Source organism: Seriola dumerili, unplaced genomic scaffold (genome assembly GCF_002260705.1).
Source record: "Seriola dumerili isolate Sdu_G_001 unplaced genomic scaffold, Sdu_1.0 BDQW01000219.1, whole genome shotgun sequence".
NCBI lineage: Eukaryota > Metazoa > Chordata > Actinopteri > Carangiformes > Carangidae > Seriola > Seriola dumerili.
Genome location: NW_019174474.1, coordinates 4,006,074 through 4,031,931, shown reverse-complemented (window position 1 = coordinate 4,031,931; position 25,858 = coordinate 4,006,074). Strand labels below are relative to the sequence as shown.

At 42.9% G+C, this 25,858-nt stretch overlaps 1 protein-coding gene and 1 non-coding gene across 3 annotated transcripts in view; one reads left to right on the top strand and one right to left on the bottom strand.

Annotated features, from left to right (window-relative positions):
* Positions 1–1,445: 1,445 nt before the first annotated feature.
* Positions 1,446–25,858, bottom strand: part of frmd4a (FERM domain containing 4A) — a 59,327-nt gene continuing 34,914 nt past the window's right edge. The window contains exons 6-24 of one of the 2 annotated variants that reach the window (XM_022754316.1): positions 23,341–23,397; positions 22,893–22,915; positions 20,369–20,452; positions 20,184–20,249; positions 20,034–20,091; positions 19,766–19,852; positions 15,099–15,175; positions 14,003–14,141; positions 13,701–13,842; positions 11,964–12,097; positions 11,736–11,858; positions 9,971–10,202; positions 9,665–9,721; positions 9,303–9,540; positions 8,732–8,890; positions 8,205–8,537; positions 7,497–8,080; positions 6,246–6,348; positions 1,446–5,079 (exon numbers count right to left, since the gene is read on the bottom strand). In XM_022754316.1, the coding sequence (XP_022610037.1) occupies positions 4,977–5,079; positions 6,246–6,348; positions 7,497–8,080; positions 8,205–8,537; positions 8,732–8,890; positions 9,303–9,540; positions 9,665–9,721; positions 9,971–10,202; positions 11,736–11,858; positions 11,964–12,097; positions 13,701–13,842; positions 14,003–14,141; positions 15,099–15,175; positions 19,766–19,852; positions 20,034–20,091; positions 20,184–20,249; positions 20,369–20,452; positions 22,893–22,915; positions 23,341–23,397 (2,799 nt within the window). In that variant the 3' untranslated portion in view covers positions 1,446–4,976. Of the gene's footprint in view, positions 5,080–5,694; positions 5,767–6,245; positions 6,349–7,496; positions 8,081–8,204; positions 8,538–8,731; positions 8,891–9,302; positions 9,541–9,664; positions 9,722–9,970; positions 10,203–11,735; positions 11,859–11,963; positions 12,098–13,700; positions 13,843–14,002; positions 14,142–15,098; positions 15,176–19,765; positions 19,853–20,033; positions 20,092–20,183; positions 20,250–20,368; positions 20,453–22,892; positions 22,916–23,340; positions 23,398–25,858 lie in introns of those variants that run through there. The other variant, XM_022754315.1, reaches the window with a different exon arrangement.
* trnam-cau lies at positions 6,569–6,641 on the top strand. The gene has a single exon. It is a non-coding gene; the product is annotated as a tRNA-Met (tRNA).

Genomic DNA, 25,858 nt, shown 5'->3' with positions numbered 1-25,858 from the left:
CTAGAGGGCAGCATTGCCAGAGGTTTTTCATGTTGAAGTCCAGTCTGACAAACAGATCAACTTCTTCTGTTTAGTGTAAGAATAGAGGGTGAAATTGTTTTCACTTAAGACCATGGATGCCTACTTGGTGCATGAGATGACAGTGTGGTCCGTCGAATATGGAATAATTGTTATAATTCACTGTTTTAATCTGATGAGCACTGAGTGTAAATCTTGTTCAGTAAACCTCCATCGATTACTTTTGAACTTGTTTTGAACTGATCCACAGCACATATTTTTATTGAACTAAGAGAGATTGTGAGTATGTCTTACACCACCTTTGCATAAGACTAAACCTAATTCTTACCTTAACCAGAAAACCAAGTTACAGCCCAAAACCTGCCCCTTAACAGACTTAACAAAAGTGGCCTAAAACTAAAGCTGCTCCTCGCAAAGAGATTCCCAAGCCTACACAGAGTACAGACACAGTGAAGGGTGTGGTGTGTTTGAGTATTTAAATGATGGAGAATTTCATTGAGAATATAAAGCAAGGTCATACACCACTCTTGTAGAGCACACACACACACACATTCTAACCGAATTGTGCAAGTGAAAAAAATCACAGAGCAGCTAGTTTCTCACGGCATGTCTGGCTAACAGCTTCCAGCTGTTGCCTGGTTGGGAGAGCTGCTATGGGAACACACCGAGTACAAAGAGTAACATGGGATTCATTAGTAAATGGACACAGAAGGAGAATAAAAGAAAGCAGGATGATGAGGTTTGTTGTCCTCAAAGAAACTGACAATTGATTTCTGTGGTAGACACCGCTTTCCTATTGGGTGCAGCATCACAACTACTGTTTGAGCATGTGTTCACACACTATGTAGCTTGTGTTTCATGTGAGCGTACATGTTAAGTTGTACACAATCCAGTTTGTTCAGATGTCTGCATCTCCTGCCAGTGCCCTTGAATAGTTCCATGTTGCATTTAAACAAAGAGGGATTGTTCTGTGCGATCTGAGTTAACAGCCAAACCATGTGACACAGTGGTTTGCAAATCAGAAACGGCTAAATGTGTGGAAAAAAAAGAAAAAAACTGCCTAGATGTCTACTTTACGTGCAGCTGTTTAATCTTGTGGTCCGCTGTAGGGTGATGAGTAATATCTGTTATCTTTGGAGTGTATCTTCCTTTTGACTCCACAGGAAATCCTCCTTCTCCTTCTCTTGGAGGGCCAGAATGTGAGAAGGAAGTAACCAAGGCCTGCATGTGATGACAAGAGAGTGAGTGTGTCCGGAGGAGAGGAAATGGTGACTACATGTGGAGATTCCCTTTGATTAGTTTCACTGACACTCTGACCTTTCAGCTGAATGGCCTGGAAGTGAGTGACTAAATAACTTCATGTTTTTGATTTTAAATTAATGGAAGAGACAAAAAAAACAGACAAAAAGATTGTCTTGAGAACATTCATCAATAATTTATTTTTCTTACTCTCAAGAACCACCACGGCTTCTCATCTTGAAAATTCATCATCAATTTCCAACAACACAGTTTTGAAAAATGTAAAGTTACTATACAAATTTTTAATAGAAAAAAGAATAAATTAACTGTGGAATTCAGTTTTTTTTTTCTTATCAATTCCACATTTTTTCTACAACACCTTTAATGTTACAGTTGAACAGAACTGATAAAATCAAGTTACATGCTCTATTGTCTGGTAGGGGAAGTGATCTACTATTAAACTGTTTGTTAAAATAAGCTTCATTTTGCACAACTGGTATTGAATCTATTGATAACAATGAACAGATGTCTAGATCCTACGTGACAAAGCAGTAACTGGTCATTTTGTAGCACCTGAAGGGTTGTTACGATGTCAGAACTAAAAAAAAAAAAAACAATACTGGTTCATATAAAATGGAACATTGTTAAAACAATGAATGTGAATGTTAAAAACCCCACAAAACCTTACAGTGCCCCTCCGTACATACAGGAAAAGACTGATAAAGAGTTAGTTAATTTCTCTTGGAGTATTATAAAAACCTCAAACATCTCTATGGAGCACAGAAAATATGGTGTGTTTGGAACTACAGAAGGAGGGGACGTCACACTTCATCACATCGGACTCGGGGGTCAGAGATCACCACAGGGGCAAAACAGGACTGTCTGGGGGTGGGGCGACACTACAGAGCAAGACGTGCTAATGTTAGCATATAGAAATCGGATGCTGGATGTCTTAGGGGTTTTTATTTGTCACTGGATCTGAATGGCATGCGTGGGATTGTGTGTCTTTGGCGCACAGGATCTGGGCGCAAACTTTCAGTGAGAAAAGTTGGGTCAAACTTCAATACACTAGAGATGGTAACTGTGTGGTGAGTGCTGGTTCCAATCCTGGGTAAAGACCTGTCAAATTTGACCAGGCATGGATGGATAACTCTTGGGGGAACCAGCCATGCACAGGGGCATGGGAGTGGGCTAAACCTTCTTATGAAAACAGTCTTGAAAGTGACAGATTACAACAACTGACGTCAGTGCATAAAGGAAACACCACTGTGAGAGACAGGGTAGCATACGTACCATTCCTCCCATGCATTACAGCATGATACACAATTTATCCAGACATAATGGTGCAATGTGACTGAAAAAAAACACAAAAAAACATGTCCATTTCTCTCTGTCACTGAGATGTACAATCTGTCATACTCTTAATAAAATTAACATCTGATTAATTCAGATTTTGTGCAACAGCAAAACAATGGTAAGCGTCATTCTGCAACATAAACATTTTTCAAGGTCAGATGAGGGAAACAGATTCAGGAAAAGCAACAACATGCAGAATTCTACTTCCTTTGTACAAAACCAGATGTGCTTTTCTAACCCTGATCTTAATATCTGATTGTTGATTGGGATATGTGATAAAATAATTCTCTACATTTTAGAGGGTTTTTTTCTCTGTTCTGATTATGGCTTCTCTTCTGCCCTGACAGTGGGGTATTAATTATTACTTCATTGATGTCCATATACTGTAAAAACAAAACAAACACCAATAACGCCTCATCCTTGGTTCTAGCTTTTCTAGTAGCCTCTTATGAACTTTGATACAACTCATCAGTATAATATTGAGGGTGGAAAATGAACTGAATATACCAATGGTAGCTCCAGCCCTCATAGACACTGTTGATGTTGTGCTTTGACTAATTTCTTAACAATACTGCCAGATGCCAAATTATAGAGACGCATGTGAAGTGTCTTCTAGCTACTCTGCATTGCTGCTGTTTTATAGAATGGCTATAGACTGTGGGGATTTGAAAGGGTCTGTAGCTTGAAGGAGCTGCTGTTCTAGTGCTGAAAACAGTACAAATGTAAAGCACAAACATGTTTGGCACAAATATATTAGTATTCACGTGTGCCCATAAATGCAAGTGTTCTGACTGTCAGCGTGTGTTCTGGCCAGCGTTGAGTTCAGACTGTCTGTGCTCAGTCAGGGTCTCTCCTGTCATGTTGAAGAGAGGGACAGAAAGATGAGAAAACACAGTGCTACAAAAAGACTGACAGATGCACAGTATGGTGTGAATATAAAACCAAGACCAAAGGCGAAGAACAGACAATAGTGATAAAAAAAGATGAGTCACTGTAGAGATTTATCACTGAATAGCCTCAATGTCAAACTACAAGTAATGCCAACAGGTGTCAACAGCCAATCGTCCTTTACTTTCAGGGTTGAAGATGAAAAATATGAAAAGCTGAAATTAAATGTTGCAGTAATTGTGACTGTATGTAGCCATGTTAAAAAAAAATCACCCTTCAACCCAACCCTCCACGCTCTGGCTCAAGTACTGTTCATAGTCCACCATGCGGCCAAACAAACTGTTATGGACATAGAAATCTTATAAAGACCAAAGACATTAAATAAAAATGAATGATGAAGTCACTGAAGAAATCATAGATTAATGCCAAACCCAATAACCACAACTCCATGTTCTCCCTGTGATGCACTAATGATCCTTTACTCCAAGCGTCACAAGGCAGAGAACATGGCAAAAAGCCTGCTTCAATTCACTCTGAAGATTCAAACCAGTTCGTGTACTTGTACAATGTTTGTTATTGCTATAGTCCTCATCAATATCCCAGACAGTCCCAGAAACCATCCTGATATTGTCATTGTGAATTCACTCTCAGACGGTTGACTGACAGTCACTTTTCTGCAGGGGGCACCGGCTCATCAGACCCTGGTGTGATCAGTCAATCCATTAGTTGTCTTTGGTTGTGGGTTAAAACTGAGAGGAGTTGAATTTGTCATCTATATGCTTGCTAATCCAGATTTTTTGAAAAGTTTGTGTCATGTTCTCTTTTTATAAATACGCAGGGAGAAATAAACAAGACAGACAAACAACACTGATGGGAATAATGAAATCCAACACAGTTCGTTTGGGCCTGGAAATGGGTTTCAAACTGGTGGCTCAAATCCAGCAGGTATCCTCTGATTGGGTGGCAGTGCACTGGAGTTCGTAAGGTTGGGGGACCAAAGATGAGATATGAAATAGATCCTGGAATGACCAGTGTTTTGTTGAGTCTGAGTTGTGTGTTTGATATTTTTCTGTGCTCTCTCTCTTTCAGTCGCTCCTTCCCCCCGTGCCCGTTGCTTGTGTGCTGCAGAGGGTGAGTAAAGAAAGGGCTCTGTGGTGCTGTAGGGCAACAGTTCAACAGCTGAGGTGACACTTCTCAGTCTATCCTGTAAAACCAGCCCTTATCAGAGCCTAGTGAGTGTGTCCCTGTCTGACTGAGCTGTGATAGAGGGGGCATAATAAAGAGGTGGTGAGATGGATGAAGGGCAGGATATAGGGAGGAGGAAGGCTCATGTCCAGTCCACTAGTCCGGTCGGGGCAGGGTTTTTGTAGGGCTTTAAGGATGAGGTTGTTGGTTGTCGATGGGTAGTAGTGAGGGACAGTTGAGAGGCAGTAGGAGAGGGCAATGGTACTTTTCTGGGCCTCTAAAGGAAGGTCTCAGACCAGGGTTCCAGGTTTGGCCTTGTCGTGTCCGTACCACTGCACATCTGCCAGCTCTGAACACAGGGGGCTGCTGAGAAAACAGCTGTCGCTAAAAGACCTGCAGAGGAAGAGAGACCAGGATCACACTGACTTTACAGAACAGCTTTTTATTTCAAAAGGTAAATTAATCAAACATTCTAAATACTATCATTTCTATGATTTCTAGTGTTCATCTGCTTCTGAGTTTCCTTTGTTAAACAACGTTCTCTGTTACGACACATACAGCGCATGGTTAAGTATTTCTATTAGTAAATCCTGTAGTGAATGAGCCACATTGTCAGAACACGGAGCAGAGCACATGCAGAGATCAGATACAGATACAGCCAGAGAAGGAGTACCTGACACACATACCTCCACCATCAAAGAGCAAGAAACTGTGAACCTTCTTCATTGTCAGCCCCCCCACAGGTGATGATATAAGTGACTAGTAGACATGTTGCATGAGCTCATTATACTTTTAGAGGTGTGTACGGACAGATTTCTGTGAATATCTGATTGTGTGTAAATTTAGTACTGCTGTCACTGCTGTATTTTTACTTCTAGATTTTTTTTTTTTTAGTTTATTCAGTTTTTTTTTTTTTTTTTTTGCAATATCTGCTTATGCTGCTGCTGTGTTTTCCCAACAGTACACTGTAGCTTTAGACCACTGGGAGGCCGAGACCACAGACAGTACCTCTATGCATCAGAGCTGGGCTGAGGGGGAGACTGACAGACGTCCTCAGTAGGAGAGCTGTCTGCTGTGCCTCTAAACCAGGAGAGAGGACACACACACAAGGAAAGGAGGGTTAGTATAGACAGAAAGAGGGACGGGAAAGAAATGACAATATTAGGTTATAGAAAATCGCGCCATAAGAACAAGGCGACCAGAGGTTGTGAGCGGTGACGTGAAAAACAGAGGGCAAAGAGTGAAGAAACAAAGATGCAGTGAGTGAAACATTTACAGAAACAGAAATGAACGACAAGCCAAGAGGAGTGTTATAATTTGAGTAAGAAAAGTTTTGAGAGATATGTTAACTCAAAATGACAGAAAACCAACCTCCGCTCACACAGATACAACAGACGGTACAAGCTTGTGAGGATGTTAGAGTCAGGTTTGGACAAAGATGGTGAGAAAGAAGCTCAGAGGGCAAGATACAGTGTCCTAAATTAAGATTAAATCATATCTTCAAACATCTTGTTACCCTGTTTTTAGCCGCTTCATGAGTGCGTTGGTGTGTCTCTTACCCGCTCTGCCAGTTGAGGATGTGCTGTGGGCTACAAGGGGGTGTGGGTGTGGCTGCGTGTTCACTGGAGGGCGTCATACTCCTCTGGCTGTGAGGGGATGCAGCTATGGGGAAAATGGACAGTTAGTAATGGTGATACAACACATGCAGCGTGAGATAGAGACAAAGGAAACAAGTATATATATACAAAGGGAGAACAGACGTACAAGAGGCTATAGTGAGGTGAGGGGCAAAGGAATGTCAACTATGCTTCACACATGGTTGTGGGGGAGGGGTCCTCAGTGTCACAGCAACAATTTGGCTCAGGGGTCACACACTACAGCAGCCTCGTTGGCGCAGTAGGCAGCGCGTCAGTCTCATAATCTGAAGGTCGTGAGTTCGAGCCTCACACGGGGCAGAATGTTTTCCTTTTACACTTTATCTGCCTCCATTCAGCAGCTGTTTTGTGTTGTGTTACCATAGACTTATTAACACACAGACAAAACAACTCACTCCCATGTAACTCATGCACAACTTACAGACTCTACTCAAACTGTGCCATTTGTGTGTTCAAAGACATCAGTTTGTTGTTGATGTGTAAACTTAGTTGAAGTGAGATTATACATTGATCAGATAATTTGGATTTGTTGCTCTAGCAGCAGAGAGAGGCGCAAAAGAATAAGTAAGAAAAGCGAAGGGCCACCTACATCTGCAGTTTGATGTGAATGTGATGTGATCAATGTCAGCAAAGGCTTTTCGCCAAGAAAAAAATGTGGACACTTGGATTTAGCTAGTCTCAGTAATTTAAAAATTATAATACATTGTGACGTAATTTAAAATGAAATATAAATGGTGAAACATTTAATTATTCAGCTAGTGCTCTCAATCATTACCACAAATATCCAAAATGAAGTCTGTCTCTGATGTATGTACAGACAGACCTTGTTGAAACAGTTGCAGTGTGTCAGTTTTGTAATCTGATGGTTGTGAGTTCAAGCCTCACATGGAGCAGTGTGTGTGTGTTTTTTTTGCCTACCCACTGTATATTTGCTCTCACAAAAAAATAAATGTATGAATCTCATAATCTGAAGGTTTTAAGTTTGAGCCTCACACAGGGCAATCTTTTCAATAATGGACATTTATTGTTAGAACCTCTGAATAAACGAAATAAACTGTTAAACTAAATAAATGGAAACTTTTATCTAAAACACATGATGATTCTTTTTTCCCCTTATGAGCAAAGGTTTAATGTGAACTAATGAAGGTGACCCACCTGGTGAGCCCTTGGCGAGTGTCCCTACTCTACTCCCTCGTCCATGTCCCAGAGTGCCTTGCTGTGACCCTGTCTCGGAGGAAGTGGATCCCGAATGTGAGTGACTCCTCTCCTTCAGGCTCCCTGAGGACCTCTGGTACCAACATCGCAGCTCTTCAGACACTGCTGCCCTCCCCCCTCCTCCTCCTCCACCGCCCTCTCGCCCCAATGACGGAGTCCGTACGATCTGAGAGCGTGACGGCGTGAGTCGGCCACTCCCCTCTCCTCCCTCCTCGCCCCCCCAGGCTTCCTTGTACAACCCCCCGGCCGTGTAGGAGCTGGAGGTCTTGAACTGGGCCTTGACGCTGTAGTGGCCCTCCTGATCGCTTTCCAGGCTGCGCACCACCACGGGGTTGGGGCTGCCCTCCACGTACAGCGGATACTCCTTGATGCGATACTGGGAGGAGGGCTGGCTCTGGCTGTGGAGGTAAACTCCGTGGTGACCCCCTCCCATCCCACCTCCACCTGAGCCTCCACCAGAGCCGTTCTTAGCTGCCAGGTTTGGCATGGAGCCGGAGTTAGAGGAACCCAGGTGTCCTGCAGACCTGGACAGAAAACATAAGCCAACAGTGTAATTCGCACAGATATTTTTATTTCTTGATATGCGTATTGTACAAAGGAAAAAAAGAAAGAAGAAAGCTTCTTTCCCTGCACCTCACCCACCCTTACCTGTGCCTTTGCCTCTGCCTCTGCCTGGCTTTGGAGGGTGAATCCTCTCCCAGAGTAGAGTAGTTGGGGTTGCTGCCGGGGGGTCCACCAGAGGGGTAGTAATGCTCTGAGCTGCTTTGGCTGGTGCAGGATGAACAGTCATCCAGTGGGTCAGAGCCATTGGAGCTGCGTCCTGGGCCCAGGAAGAAGTCAGGGCTGCCCAGTGTTCCCAGGGTGTGCGGGTGTGGGTCAGGGTCAGATGCGAGCAGTTTGCCCTGGGACTCAAGGCTGGAGCTGCGGTTCCTAAAGTGCTGAGCAAGACTGTGCAGACGTGTGGGACTGATGTCCACTGACCTGTAAGATGAAGAACCACAAACAATGAATATATGTGCTGAGCTACTGTTATTCTGAAAATGAAAACGTAGCAAGATGCAGTTTTGAAGACTTGTCACTGCTAGGTATTTCTACAGTTATATAATCTGTTATGTTTACCAGAGCACTGTAACTCTTGAATAACCATCAAACAATTGAGGGTAATAAAGACTGACCTAGTGGAATGTACATAGTGTGGGGTCCTGGACCTCAGGTCTGGGGTCGACGGCATGCTGGACTGAGAATTCCAGTGAGGGAGGCTCCTGATGGGGCTGCTCTGCAGAGAGTTACTGCCCCCTGCCTCAGCACTGCCAGAGCTTGGGAAACGCCTGTGACTAAAGAGAGGTGCAAGGAAAATGAGCATCAATTATAATAAATGTCATCACATGTATACTCCTTTCACACAGGCACATGTGAACAACATGCATTTGAGGCATTCATGTGAGGCCGTAGTCACTGTCTGAAATTGTACTTCCACACATATTACTGCTAATTTTGACTGAAGATGTTACATTAAAGATGACTAAACTATACCTTAAATGCACCTGTGAGGGGCATCCTAGTGGCTCACCTGGTAGAGTGTGTACCATTAAGGCTTAGTCCTAACCCTTTCCTGCATATCATCCCCTCTCTCTCTCTCCCCCTGACTTTCCTGTCTCTCTCTCACTACAACTATCAAATTAAAGGCAAAAAAAAAAAACAAACAAAAAAAAAACAAAGGGACATTGAAGATAAACTCCCTCATACCTGGAGTGAGAGGAGCGTTTCTTGACTTTTTCATAGGGCTCATCCAGTGATGATTCGCTCCACATCTTGGGTTTGATGGGCGATTTATCGTAGTCAGAGCGTGTGTAGTGCAGGTGTCGCAGGCCATCCAGGGACTGCGGTGGAGGGGGCCGACTGTGAGATGGTGGCCGAGGAGGGAGGCCCTTGTGAGGTGATGCTACCGGAGAGAAGGTGGGGGTACCAGTAACTTGAGGGTCATCTGAAACAAAGAAATAATAAGCACTCTATAATTCAGATGGAATTACATTTAATTTCATTTTTCATTTAATCATGAACTGCAGAAAGTGCACAAATACAATGTGAAGGATTCACATTATCATTACCATCATCCAAGACCAGTGCGTCAGACAGTGAGCTGTCTTCAGAACCAATATTGGCCTCTATAGGACAGAGAAACAAAGGCAAAATGTTAGAGGTTGTACAATTCCAAAATCAAAAAGCTTAAATTCCTATTTTTTACAAATCTTTTTTTGTTGGGTTTTGTCAGCGTCACTATCCATGTGTGGACTTCTATTACTGTTCTAAACAGTGCTTGAGAAGATACTGTTGTGTGTGGTGGCAACTGTAGCTAATAGAAATAAAGTGCTATGAAAACAATCTGATTTTCCTGTATAGGGGAATTTTGGTACCTTCTATGATAAGCGACGCTCTCTGCGTAGGCTTCTTGCCAGAGCGGACCCGGTACTCATTGATAGAGTTCTCAATTTCCTGTAACTTCTTCAGTGCGTTCAGATAAGAAGTCTTCCTCTGTTTCTTCAGCTTCTTACTGCTCACATGAGGATCGCTGGCAAGACGCCTGGCTGCCTCCGTAATCTGGGACTGAATGGCAAACTCCCGCTCCAACCGCTCCAGCTCCTCTTCCTGGGATAAGCGCGCACACACACACACACACACACACACACACACACACACACACACACACACACACACACATACACAAACATGAGAACAAACTCTGAGTAACACAGGCAAGCACAAAAGCACAAAGATACTGGATTCAGCACACAGTTTTAGCAACAGAAATCTACACACAATCCAAAAACAACAAAGCTTAGTTTGCAGACACATATTCAGACTGTAACTCTCCCATGCAACGTATTTGGTTAGACACACACAGAACCTTGCCAGAGAAAACACACTGAGGAAATCATTTATCTGTGCTGCAGTTCCACATTTTCTCACCACTGGATATTCTCTATTGAGTCCCCAATAACAACACCTCTCCATCAATCCATCCTCTCCTCCTCTATACTTCTCCTGAGAGTTGTGGAGCAGAGACTGTAAGGTGAACCAAGTAAAACACACTGTCATGCTGCAAATGTATTGCATATTGCATATGTGTTTATTGCTAAATGTGTATCTACATACTACAGTGTGTCGTGTAGTATACTGTTGTATAACATAGTATAGAAGAAACTTGTGAATGTGATGGTAGAGAAGGAAATAGACTCATGGCAGCCCTGTGATAAACACACACACTGTGTAGAGCCTGCATGTAATGTGTGCTCTCACATGACAGAACACACCCACTTGCCTCCAGAGAGAGAGAGAACAATGATGTATTCACTTGGGTCGACATCTTACTGGACTACCTCAGTTCTGAGGAATCCCTCTCACACAACAGTGCCTTCACACTACTGCCAGAGCAGCTTCTGTTTCTGTGCGTGTATGAATTTAAGGTGTTCAGGATAAATTAAGAAACATCTTTTCTGCTTGCAAGGCACTTTTGTGATATTGTGTCCCTGGATTCTTTTCAAAACATACAACCTCAGCGACACACACCCACACACGCATGCCTGCACACAGGCAGACACGCACACAATCCTACTATCACCACTTCCTATGGCGAGAATGCTGCCAGACTATTTTTAGAAGTTTTGCTGCTCTGGAAAATCTACCCGTGGCACAAGAAGACAGCAAGAAAAAGATGCAGTTCAACTACTTTTACAAGGTCCAAGACATCTCAGACTGTGGCTTTTCCCTGCTCTTAGTTTACTATGCTTCCTTAATAAATGAGTAGGGATCATATAACTTATCATCAATCGTCAATCATCATCCCATGCTGTTTTAAATTAAATTAATCATGAACAAGCTTTGATCTGTACTGAGCTTTCAACCACCAGTTGTGATCTATAATGCCCAAACTCAGTTAATAAATGTATCATTAACATTACAGCCGGCTTAAAGGGAGACAAACACTCTTAACTAATTAGCACTGCATTCAACATGTTCCAATTACTGCAGCCCAGTGCGTCGCACAGGTACATGTTGCAGTATGTATTTGAATCGAACACTGACACCTCTAGATGACTTTGTGTTTACAATTAGCTTCTGCTAGGAGATTGTAGAGTGTGATAAAGTGCTACTGAGGAGAACTGAGAGCTGAAGCTTCACCTCTCCCTTAGGAAGAATTTTCTGCTCGTCCAGTTTGAAGGCGGTACCAATCTTTCGTCTCACTGTGGGCGGCTCCTCTCCCGGATCCAGAGGATATTCCTTAGGAAGCTTTCCTGTCAGCTCCTGGAAAATGTGTGTGGGGGGGGGGGAAATAACGTTAGAAAAGAACAGCTAAAAAGGATTTTAGTGTTCATAATATTTACCACATCTATCAGTGTTTTCTCATACCGCCTCTCTGATGCAGATGCTCTTCAGTTCTTCTAGTCTCTGTCTTAGTGTTTCTTCCAGAGCTTCCTGCCTGGCCCTCAGTGCTGCCAGCATGTCCTTCTTAGCTGTCTGGGAGCTGTCCGATTCTTGAGAACCTGCAAGGTAAAGACAACACATGATATGAGGGCAGGAGTCTGGAGCATATATGTGTGTTCGTGTTTGGATTTGGGGGAACTTCTTTTGAGGATGATTGTGGAGGGCAGGGGGAAATTGTGCATGCACCTGCTAGCCTTGCAGGATGTTTACAGGAAGCGAATGGAACGTTTCGATAAGGAAGCTGAGTTTTAGTCGGGTGTTTGTGCAATTCAAAGAAGGGGCAGTTTAGGGAAAAGTCTGTGACGCACAATTTCCAAGGCCCTGAGATGGTGCCAGTCCTGTTTACAACATGCCTTGTTGAAAAGTACGCAAACACACACACATTCTGTTTCTCTCTGTTGCTCTCTCGGTGACCCAATGTGGTTCACTGTGAGGTCAAATGTTGCAACAATACAAAACTAACCGCTGCTGAAGCAGTTATTTGAAGCAAGAAATATTAGATGTCTCTATCGTTCCAAAAAGATTATATTAAAGTTCAGTGTTCCTACATCTATTTAAGTGATGTTTGACAGTCATATTCCTGCATATTCCACATTTTCAGCCATGAAGAGTTTCAAATTCATCACTGAAAATCCACTATCTAGATCAGACATGTTGACTGGACAGTGGTGGTGAAGGACAGCAGTAGATCATGAAATCAACACACAACACCGCAGAGACAAGTGACAAGACTCAGACAGATAAGACAGAGACACACTGTATGAAATGGGGTGGGGGTGGAACTAAAGAAGAACAGAGAGGAGAGAAAAGGGAGATTAGGAGACTAGGAGTGGATATTTGAGGAGATAAAGGGAAGGGATTAGGGAGGAAAGGGGAGATACATGTTTCTATACTGAGTAAAGAGAGGTTGAGGAAGAAACAGGTCTGATCAGATGAAAATGAGCAGAGCATGCTGGACATGATTGCTGAGATAGAATAGTGTCCTGACAACAGTAATTGATTCAATAAGGTGTGCTATACTGTAAATAGCTGACCCCATAGCCATGTCCACACAGACATACTTGCCTCTTCTGATGCTGGTTTGGTCGAGTGCATGTCATTTTATAAGTGAATAACGCAGCAGTAGATAACCAGGTTAAAGTACTTTCATGGCATGCAATACACTTTACATGCCTGTTTGGGTTTAAAAGGGCATTTTCCTCTCTACTCTAATTTTAGTTCATGTAGAAATCTTTCTGTCATACTCACTGCTTGTCCAGATAGGCATTGTTTTAAAGGCCGTGACAAAGTTGTACACTGACTTGCTGACCTTTTCATTCCTGCACTCACTAAATTTAGAGGGGGCAGGGGCCTCTGGAGGATGAGTCTGTGTGACATGGAGGGTGGGAGTGGTGCTCTATACATTCAGAATGACGCTGGGTGGGGTGTGTGTACAGTATGTGTGTGGGAACATTCAGCAGAGAATAAGTGGCCTTTTTCCAGAGGCAGCTGTTTCTGTCTCTCCAGTTGTCAACGAGGCTCCCCCTCACCACCAAACATGCAAACACAAAGACAAGTACACTCACATATCAGTAATTCTCTCTCCCTGTTTGTCAGGCTCCTTCTCTCAAACACAATCACACACACATATATATATAAATATATATATAAAAATATACTGACCTGAGGAGAGTAGACTGCCACTGCTGCCACTGATAATCTTGCCCTTGCTGCCCATGTTGGCCAGTTTGGACGTCTTCAGAGTTCCGGTTTCAGTAAGGTCTATAGCGATCTCACTCAAACTCCGCGCTGCATGGATCTTCGACTGGACAGACAAGAACGGAGAGGGTCCGTCAAGGCACACATTTTAATGGCAACACTCTTGCTCACAATGCTTGCAGAGTTTGCTGTATTGCTTCTACATTTTTAATCATGTCTGTGGTCTGTGGTGTGTGTTGAGTGTGTTTTTTGTGGGACTGACTGACCTTGCTCTGCTTGCGGTCCAGGTAGAACTGGTGTTGGCTGATGGCCATGGCCCAGATGGACTTGATGAGGGCAGGACAGGCGTACCAGGTATGCACAGCGATGCCACTGTGGCCAAACGTCCTTCTTGTCACTGACGCCCTACAGTAGGAGCGGACACAAGGCCTCCTTATATACACTGAATACAAAAGATAGCTACAAATGTACAACAGTGAAAACACTCTACCACTACCACTACTAATAACATTACTACTGCTGCGGCTGCTCTGAAGAAGAGGAAAAAATATTAGAGGCTTGAGAGAGCAAACCCGATAGAGATATTTTTTGCAAAGCCACACACGATGTTCCCCATTGTTTACTCATCCTTATTTAAACACACATCTGTAGCTGAGCAACAGACCAGCTCACCCAAAATGACAGCTTCCTTTAAAGAAAACACCACTGCTCTCTGTTTCACCCTGCCTGTCTCTTTTTCTCCCATTCCCTCCCTCTCTCTGTCTGTAGAATAACACTCCACATATATAGCCATGTTAAATAAACACAAGAGAGGTCATTTCCTCCGCAAAACAGCTATCACTCAGCCATCTATCCTTCTGTGGTCAACTATCAAGGGTTTGACCTGTGTGTGTGTATGTGTGTGTGTGTGTGTGTGTGTGTGTGTGTGTGTGAGAGAGAGAGGAGAGAGAGAGCACATGAGTTTTTGCATGCATGTGGCTGCACAAGTGTGTTAACAATCAGCCTATCAATCTATGTCAGGCTCCACTGGGACATCCCCAATATCTTGCTCTATTGCCAAAACAAACACTGCAACCATTATAGAATTAGATTCCAATCGCTCTTTTCCTGCAGTGTGCTGTATGTAACTATAATCTTAACACTTTCACATATGGCACAGTGGTAATATACAGTAAATAAAAAGAGGAATGCATCCTTAACTGATGGAAAATTGTATCACATCCAAATATTCAGTCACTAATGAAAGACCCATATGAGATAATAATCATCCAACCAATGAAGAATCAAACTTCTTTTTAAAAACACAGATAAGACAAGAGAAGACAAGTTAACAAGTTGCTTAAATTTGTGATATAAATTTACCTCCTGGGGTCATGAACTTCCACTGAAAACTTTTTCTCTCTGAAGTAGAGGTTCTCCAACTGACGCCATTGGAACACCTGAGGTTTAGGGGAAACACACGCTCTTCAGGGCTGCTCATACAAAAACATGCTTCACATTAAATCCACACAGCTTTCAGTCAAATCCGCTTTTCTCTTCTCTATATGTTCCAATTTGTTTTGAAAAAAAAAAAAAAAAAGGATAAGAAGAACGCGAAGAAAATAAATGGAAGCCGATGAAGAGGAGGAGTTATGAGCAGAGAAGGAGGTGGAGAAAGAGAAGAGGACCTAGTCTGGAGCTCTCTGATCAGGTCCAGACCAGGCAGTCTTGTCCACAGCGGATCCCTGCTCTGGATGACCTCACTCTGCAGAAAGACAGTGTGAGAGGGAGGAGGCTTTCTTTCCTCCGCTCAGCTTTGCTTTTTTTTTTCTCTTTTCCGTCCGCTTTATGAACCATCAGCTTCTCTTTAAATGAAGTTAAAGCCAGCTGGGCGAGAAAGTTTCCCCCAAGACTTACTCCGCAGCATGTGTGTATCTTAAATCCTCCCAGGCACAAGGGAACAGAAAGTTTCTAGATGGTGGGTGTTCACCATCTGTAGGCATGTGCGTGTGTGTGTGTATTGGTGGGGAGAAAGTGTGTAAAGTTAAGTTTCCTCCTCTCCTGGAGCTTTGCTATGAGAGTTGAGGAGGGAGGGGGCGTTTATGCTTCCCCTCCTCCTGACCCCTCCTCCCTCCCTTAGGGACTGTGCTTCCTGCTCTGGGCCCTGCAGTTGGGAGGTGTGTGTGTGGGGTCAGGGGAGGAGTGATGAAGGGGGGAGAGAAGCCTTCTGTGGCCCCTGCAATTGAAGTGCCCTTGCTTTGTTTAGTCAGAACCCTGTGCACACACACACACACACACACACCCACACTCACAAAGTCTGGGTCTGGTTCTTGTTAGAGAAAAGATAGAGTGTGGGCTGTTTCAGAACACAAGAGGGCTTGCATCTATCAGCTGGAGCAGGCATGCAAGCATACTCACAGACCTCTGAAGGCCAGCGACCAGCTTTTAGTGAGGAAAGTAAGACTGAACTGCAACAACTGACAAACAAGAGAAAAGGTACAAAGTAGAAGACCCAGCTATGACAGGATGAGGGAGGAAAAGAGGAGAAAGGGAGCTAAGGGAGGAACAGGTCACAGCCCAGGAATTTTAACAGCCTGGGAAAACAATGGACAGAGGGATGAGAGGGAGGAAAGGGGGGGGGGGGGAGAAATATTATGAAAACAGTATGTAAACACAGCCTAATGTATGTATTTATGTGCTGGAGGAGTTATGCACTCTTGTGTGTGTAGTGCACGAGTATGAAGAAAGCAAACTGGTGCTCTTATCAAAACTGTTTCTGTACCGTACATTTTAAATGGAGTGTGAAGTGCTAATGTAGCATGGTGCTAAATATAGCGGGCAGGGTAGATAGTGAGAGAGTGACTGTGTGTGTGTTGGCTACATGTGGACCAAAGCTGTAGAGATAAGATAGGTGTTTGTAACTGTGTTCAGGCACGAGACCACTAAAGCTGTCCTCGCAGAGCTGCTGTAACTTTGAAAGTGGACTTTGATGTTTCAGGATAAGCTATACATGTACATGTGTGCTAATAGTGTCCAAATATAAGTGGAGAATGTTAACAACAGCCACAGGATTTTACAACAAAGTACAACAAAGTCACACTAGAGTTTAAAATAAGACATTTTTGTTGTGATTCCAGTGCCGCTTCAAAAACTGCTCCAGTTACATAACCCTATTGTGTAAATGAAACCTTTCTAGTCTTAGTGACTACTTTGTGAATAGCTTAAATATCTGATTAAAAAAACATGCTGACAGCTTATTTCTTAGGAAGCTGGCGGGTGCTTCTGTTATTAGGTCGAGGTTTGTGGATGTATGCGTACGTATGCTATAAATCCTCTTCCTTTTGACTGAAACACTGACACATAATGGCACAAACACACACAAGCAGAGGAAGTGACTGGTCATTATTCATAAACAACTGGGTGGTCACTGGCACAGACCCACGTCTGTCTCATAATAATTTCTATGCACCCGAACACGAACACCCATTACAGATGAAAAGGTCAGATTTGATAGAGTGTAAAGGCCTTTATTCTGTGTAGTGGACTCCCTGGGGACTCTGGGAAGAATAGAGTTTAGAATAGAAGAATAGGGTAGTTTAAATAGCATAAGCCACAATAACTGTGAAGCCAGGTATTTATTCCTTTCTAGAAGTGGACCTGAGGGTCCCGAAGACCATTGTTTCACCCATAGGTGGGGTTCTGGCGCGAAATACTATACCCACCAGTTGTCATGGAGATGAAGATACACTCTGGGGGCGCTTCCTGTTGTTTGTGTATTGGTTGTGGTGTTTTGGAGGGATGACATTTATGGAAAAACTAATCGCAACAGGCTGTAGCTGCCTATTTGCTCTAAATGAAACACAGACAGAAGTTGAATAAGTTAATCAGTGTGTACTCTCAATCCACTGCAGAAAATTTGAATTAATATGCAGTGAAATGCATATGAGATGACGATAAGGTACACCATAGTTTGCTGTATTTGATTGAAACTTTCCTGTGGCTTCATCACAGTGATGACAGAAGCTTTTACACGTTAGCCTTAAGTCAATCAGCCAGGTAGTTGGTCTATAATCTCTGCCTAAATGAGTCGAAGCACACTAATGAGGCATTAGTACAGTGTGTGGTTAGGTCGTAAACCCCTGTCTGTGTGTAGTGTATATGTCTGCATGTGGCCTGCGGTAAGCAGAGGAGGAAAAGTATTTTAACATCCCCAAATAAACGTGGAGGGTGCGGTAGATGGTTTGCATTTAGAAACAACAGGAACTCCCCTTGTAAAGAGACTAATTAAACACAACTGTGTCTAGTACACACACACCCATTGTAGTACAACTTGAAATCACTTAGTCACTTATTAATGAATAAAAAAGGTTTGTGTTGAAAACATAACCCATTTTTACTCTGAGAAAAGATGGTAATTGGCCCAAAATATCTCATAATTAGTGTCCTGCCTCCTCTTCACTGAGTCACAGTACTGAAGAATTCAGCAGTGATAAAGTAGTGATTATACCCTGAGTCAGTGGTTACTGGTACTGGACTGGACTGGCTGACTGACTAATAACCATATCAGCTGCTCTTCCTCCAGTCTGTTAAAACAGGGATGACCTTCATGGAACATGGAAAGCTGCTAGTGATCCCTCTGAATCTCTTCCTGTGAAACAGCTTTAGATAGCAGTACCACCCACCCTCTTTTCTCTGCCTGATCACTGAAAAAAACCTTAACTGTGTTCACTGGGGGGTTCAGTCGAACTTGATTTTGGCACTGAGGAAGCCCAGTCTCTTCTTCTAAACACGTGTGTTTATGTGTGTGTGTGTTACGGTAAGGGAGAAAGAGAAAGAGCAAGAGGGACAGAAGAGAAGTGAAGAAAGTGAAGGGGTCAGTGCTGAAGCTTAGCGAACCAGTGACTCACACTGACTGTTGCTATGGCAGCTGAATGCTTGATAAGTCACTTGTGTGGGAATGCTATTAACTCTTTCTTCCCTCCACCTCTCCTTCTTCGTTGTTGTTTCTGGAATCTACCTCAGAGAGAAAGCTATTCACTCTATTCACTCTGTTAAACCGACATGTATATACATTGTGTGTTATAGAAACACATGGTTTGTGACCTTTTCACAGGCTTCCTAACATGATCTGGCGTTTATGTCTGTGAGGTAAAGTGGATTTTATCACAAGTGGACTGCAATTTTTTCCATCACCTTGGTGATTTCACACCTTGCGGGCCACATGATTTGGAGTACTTGGGAATTAAGCAGGAATGGGGCTTGGTGGTGAGACAGCCACTTAGACTGGAATGTGCTAAACAAGACACATGTGCACACACATACTGCACAATGTTAGTGGCAAACAGGAAAGTTGTGACAGACAGGAAGCATTCATCAGGATGGTGAGTTAAGAGTCCAGTTCAGTTCCTGTCTGACCCGTGTGTATTTGTAAGTGAGTGTGTGGTTTTGTGAGCAACAGTGTATACTATATGTGTCTCAGAGACTCCTGGTGATCAGTCACTATGGAAGGATGCTATTACCCCTTTAACACCCTACAAGACAAGGCTAAATGCCAGAGATGAAGGCCCTAAACACGACTGAGGGTCAGAGGTGAGGTAAGAAAGGCTTTCACAGACGAGCCACTGGGCACAGGGACTGGGAGGAGGACTTCATCCACAGAAAGACAGAAATAAAGGCAGAGCAGGATGCAAAACATTCCAAGACTGAACGTCTCCAGACAGTAGTATTTGTTCTGCATTGTTCATGCTCTTCCCAAACACAATATCCTGACTCACTGAATGGAAAATGGACAGTGGTGGCCATGAAACATACATAGAAGAACAGTAAAAGCACATTCCATCTGAATAAACACATTTTCATATTAACCATACACTTGTCCGAAAGAATTGGGGGCCAAAAATGAAAATTTATGCTGGGGGTCATAACTTTTATATAGTGTGGTAATAAGGATGTGGAAAGTATATGGATTCATGTATTAATGCTCATTGAAAGCTCATTGAAATGCTCAATTTAGTTGTGGTGCAGAGAGATCAGAGGGAGCATCATCTCACCTTCCTGGGCTTGACCTTGTCCTGGTGGTCATACTGAAAGATACCTTTATAGCTCAGACCCAACCACCATGGGATCCCCTGCTTGTCCTAAAACACACAACAAACAGAGAGAGAATGAAAAAGATTAATAGTATAGTAATAGTAAACAGAGACAAAGTACATTTGCTTTAAGCTCCATCCAATCTCCAAATCCAAACTGCCTGAGAGAGTGAACAAAATGTGTGTGTGTGTGTGTGTGTGTGTGTAAGGCAGAGTAGTAAAACTGTACCTTTACAGCATAGTAATGTACTCCATATGTGGGCAGAGACTCTACAATGCTCATATAACTGCGAGGAGCAGAAACACAGACATGTAAGGGTTACAGAGAACACATCCTTCTATACAGTGGACAAACACAACCAGGCACACACACACTTACTTTACAATAGCTTGCCCTCTGGACTGTCCATTGAGCTTCTTGTAATGCTCTATGACCCGGTCTTCACTGTAAGAGAGTAAAAAGGAAAAGGAGTGAAAATAAAAATCATTAAAAAGGTGAAAACAAGGAGAGGAGAGCTTGTGCTATGTTCTGGTGGTTTTCTGGATAACAGACTAGTCTCTCACCAGTAGGCCAGAGATGGGTGCTCCTTGAGGGCCTGGGTGGGCAGAGCAGGCAGCTTTTTCAGGTCAGACCTGGTTGCATCATTACTGGAAGGGAAAAACCACAAGACATGGTCAACAGTACTGCTGCAAGAAAGATCATTCTCCGCTGTAGGCCAAACAGTTTCATGCAAAAACTGACCACGCGATACCACTGAGCTGTAGAAAGATGAAAGCTTTAAATATTTAGCATAACAAGTTAAAGCAAAGCAGAGCATTTCCCAGAACTGTCTTAGAATTAAAATGTTAACTTTGGAAGAATGCGGAGAAAGGAACTACGTTCAGGGAAGAGAAATGAGTACTGATGGCCTAAATGTTTTCTATTTTCGAGACTGGGCACTGTCTATTTCTGAACAGCTGCAGAGACACAGACAGTCGGAAGCAGAGGAGAAAAAAGAGGGACAGAAACACAGACACAAGCATGAAAGATAAACAAAGACAGATAAAAGGAGATAAAAACAGCGATGGAGGAGGGAAAGATGAAGACAAAGACAGAGTAAATGAGACAGGGAACCACACAGAGCGCCGAAGAGACTTGGCCCCAGATTCAGTTTTCAGACCTCCAGTGGCAGGAGGTCTTAATACCCAACTATAATCCCTTAGCCTCTATCCAGCCTTTACAGAGGCCCCGGAGGATTGGGGAAAGCCCTGGGAACATGACAACCTATGAGCTAAAGCCCTGGAAGAGATCCATCCCATCCACCCTGCCCGGCTGTTCTCCAATGTCTGGACACAGCTGTGGACATAGATTTGTTGATATCCATTCAAGTAACTACTCATTAGGTGTGTGTCAGCATTACACATAATGAAGGGGCAGGCAAGAGCTCAACTGAACAAAAAATTACTCATGTGGCTTATACCACTAGCATCAAGAATATTACTCTTGATTTAAGGAAATTCTTGGACAAAATTGACTTGATATAAGAAATTATTTCACACCAAAAAGATCATGTCTCAAGAGTCAATAAATTAGTCATCGAAACGGGTATTTCTTTTAGAAGAGCAGCAGTGAGAGATAAAGTGAAACTTAATATGGAAGCCTGGTACAGTGTATGGTAATGAAGAGCTTTACAGAGGGCAGGGTCTACAGGGTCTTTTGAGAGGTGTGTGTGCTGGAGAAAGGGGTAAGGAAAGCGGGAGGAGGGTGAAAGGAATTCCTCCAGAGTGTGTCACATTCCAGCCCTCTGCGGGATATTGTGTTTATTTACTCCTTTCACCGGCGGAAATGAGGTCAGAGGTGATGACTGCTGTAGTCTGTTATCTGTGCTACAACAAAGGGATGAGGGGATGAGGGATGACACACATTTAGGCCAACATCACACAGATGTTCGCTTCAAGAACCACATGTGGGCCGTAGCTCACATGTAACATGTACATGACTGTAAAGCTCCAGGATTTAACTAATGTAAGTTTAAAGGCTGATACTTTTGCTAATATTTTGTGAACTGAACAGCTGGCCATTTTTTTTATTCATATTAAGAAATATTTCATGTCCCAATAGTGAACTCTGTCTTAAATTGTCATCACACACACATACACACACACACATACATGCAATCCATGTGTTTCTAATGAGTGGCAGCACAGCTTGAAAACGAGTGAACAAAAGTGGAACAGGGATGGCAGGAAAGAAGGAGGGAGAGATGTAAATCAGGGGAACAGACAAACCACTGATATCATCTTTGTTGTCCCTCTGTCTGTGCCTCTCCCTTCTGAATCAACATGTATTAACGCAACTACTCATGTCACTAGGGAGGCGACGTAGCAGATGACACAGAATATTTGAAAATAAAAATTGGAATGGTAGAAGATTGGGTCATCCATCCAGTACACAAACGAATTAGTGTCAAGACGCTTTGTTGTTTTAGGTCTGCTGTGTGGCAGCATGTTGGATTTTCAATTAGGAAAACAACAGCAATACAACTAAGAGGATAAAGACGGGAAAGAAAGAAAACTTGGCCTTGAAAAACAACAACATGCACTACAATGATTGCTACAAAGCAATATATTGCACATGAGTCCTCAACGTGGTTTCAAGGGCCATGTGAATGTTGTGGTCTGTCACTGCACTCCCTTTTATGAGGGAGTTTTCTTGGGTTGGACCAACTTGATTACAGTTTTGATTTCCCAGTGAGTGAATCTGGTGTAAAGGTCACCTCCTGATCAAAAATGACCTAATCCACAGGCTTAAATGGAGACGAGGTTCATCATAATCATAATTAACTTCATACTGATTTTGCTCATAACATCATGACAATCTAAAACAAGGAGACAAGTGGATATCTCCATATAAATGGGCTGCTGAGCAAGAGAACAAGATGTTTTCCTCTACATATTCCTTATAGTTGCCAAAAGGGAGGAGTCTAATACGCTTTTACATTGTAGCACCATCACTCTTAATCAAAACCGTGACCTGTCCTCTTAACACTCGCGGCTACAGGGACGGATGCATATGTACATTACATATGATGATGACTTGTGTGCTTACCTGGTGAAATCACCTTTAGCCTCCTGTTGAACAGAAAGGGAAAGAGGGAAAGTAGTGAGAGGACAATTTACCCATACGGATATGTGACCATAAAATAGGTGTGTAAGTTCAATTTGCATAGGTGAACATGCAGTCAGGTCTGCTGCTCTGGAAAGAGAGAGAAACATTAAACCTCCACTTGGAGTGGAACCTCTGAAGGCAGATACCTGATACTGTGCATCTGCACCTACATGGAGGGCACATGCACTCACACAGAAACACACACACACGCGTACAGACAAACCAATCGGCCCCGTCTAGGTGTAACATGACCTTGCAGTTAATGGACTAACCTACTCTGAGAAAGGGATGGGAGAAAGAAAGTGCTGGAGCTGAGGAGAAAAAACAGACATCTGGACAGACATCCACTCCCACACATGCACACACAAACAAACACGCTCCATCTTACTTGTAGAATATAGGAAGCCAATTCGAAAACAACATCACTGTCCACTTCAATAAGCTCCTGCAATGAGAGGAGAAAAGAGAAGAGAGAACAGGGGTCATGAATGATACAGACATTCTGCTGGCATCAAGTAAATAAAATACACACTGTGCTGATGTTCGGGAGGAAAAGTGGACGTGCCTCTGATCATCATCCACTTCTCCAAGATGGCTTGGTGGTTCCTTTCATCTCCCAACCACTCCCCCTCTGTTTTTCCTCTCTCCCTTCTCTAATTTCATGACCTCTTCATGTGGATGGAGCTCGGAGATTAGAGGCAAAGTGGAGGGGGTTGGGAGAGGGGGTTTAGGGGTTGAGGGTAGGCATGGATGCTCTGGTTACTGACTACGTAGAACATTTTCCAAAGGTGTTTTTGTTTAAGTTGCATTACTGTTTTCTTCTGAGTTTCTGAGTAAGGGGATGGAGAAGGAAGGAGGCAGAGAGGTGCAAGCATGGATGATTTAATGTCCCTGTGTATTAGAGATTTTGGGCTGCATTGAAATGTCTTTAATGGCATGATAATTAGTGTTGGTTTGTGTTATGTACTTACACATTCACCAACCATGTGCTTATATATATATACACAACTATGCTCTGTGTGCATCGAAGGGGGGAAGGATAAGGGTTGGTGGGCAGTGAGTAGTGGGTCAAGTATGCCAGGAATGTTCCCTTCACAATCCACCTCTTAATTGGTTGAGAGATCAGAAAGCCAGGATGAAACACTAGACAGAACTAACCCACCCTGGGTGGTACATCAAGGGTGGCTACCAATCGTTACACAATGTGTGTTTTTGTACTGTATGTATTCCCACAGCCTGCCAGAAAAGCTTTCTCACAACTTCCCGAGCTACTATGTTGTATCTACTGAAACATGTTTACTTAATAGGCTATGTAATATTTCTTCTCTTGCTGCCTTTTTATGCCTGTGTCCCTTTGGGGTCATCAGGGTCATCTATCACTGGAGCTGGTAGGGAGATCATTTGTACTTCACACTGATGTTCTTGTCAGGGGTGATGTGGGATAAATGGCCAGATAGGAGTCAGCCATCTTCTTCAACTGAACCAGATACTTTCTGTTTGTGGGAAAGTCTCTCTCTGTTACCGTTATGATCACCGCCATTCAAGTTTTGCTAATTAGGGATGGGAATCGAGAAATTGTCTGAGCCATTGGCATCATAAGCCCCAAAGGTGATCACTTCCTTTTATTGATGCCTGCATGTTCTTCAGCGCCAGGTGGCCCTATATGCTCAATACGCAAGTTGCGTAAGGATCTGCAAATTACACTAGGGCAGCACCTCCTCCTAGTGTTAAAGCTGGTGTCAAGGTTTACAACTACAATGAGAGGATGAAGCAGAACTATCCTTCTGGAAAAGGAAAAAAACAGCATAGAAGAGCTTTTCTTCCACTCCAAGTTTGATGTCAGCAAATAACAACAATGTTAAGATGATGTGCATCGGTCTCTGTCTGTCTGTCTCTCTAATCTAGCTGGGCAGTGCCTCTCTCCTGCTTACCAACCACTTCCAGGACAGTTTTGTGACTTTGTGCCTGATAAAAGTTAGAGTGAAACATGAGTATTTATTATGTTTGAGAGTCTGTAACAACTTGGCTTAACCTATAGAACCTTAAGCCTCCAAAGTAACTAAAGGTTTGTTTTACTATTTCACAACATTAGATACAGAAGGATCCCCTTAAAAAGCTCTGTACTATATTGAATATGCATTCCACAAACATGATCAATTGAAAACTTCAAACACTACAAGTAAGAAATGCTAGCTCTTTGTTTATTCATTGATGATACACTGTATCAAAATTTACTAGTCTTGGATTTGATGAAATTTATTGCCACTTTTACTGGGACATTTCTGTGCAATTATTTTCTTTAAGGCCACATGCGCCCTCTTCTGGACATAACAACTGCTTGACATTCTACACAAACCAGACACAAACCAGACTACAACTCACTACTATTAGCAGAACATGAACCAATTAACTGAATAAGACTGTCTCCTCTCACTTTAAACAATCATACAAATAGCCTTCTCTGAATGGGATGTTTTAAGTCACTAAATGTACAAAATACATTTACCTAATACTTCTATGTGCCTTTTGTCTTTTTGCCTTTTGCCTAATTTCACTGTTATTTAAACAACCCAAATAAATATGCTTCCACACTGACAGATGGCAGCAAATGTGTCAAATTATTCACTAGTTGCAGGAATATGGTGCAGCACATAACATGATGGGTAACAGCTGATGCAAATGGTTCACATTTTCTGCTTCACCAAATCTGTGTGGAGCACCGAAGTCCAAGCTGGCCTCTTGGGGCGTCTCTTCATTTAGAACCAAAAGTGGGCTAATAAAGTGTCATGTTTCTAACAACATGAATGCCCATACTTCACAGAAACATAGAGTTCTAGCCCAGAAGCAAACCATGGTTTTAGATACAAAATTTCAAAGTATCCCAACTGCCCACATTTGCAGCACTT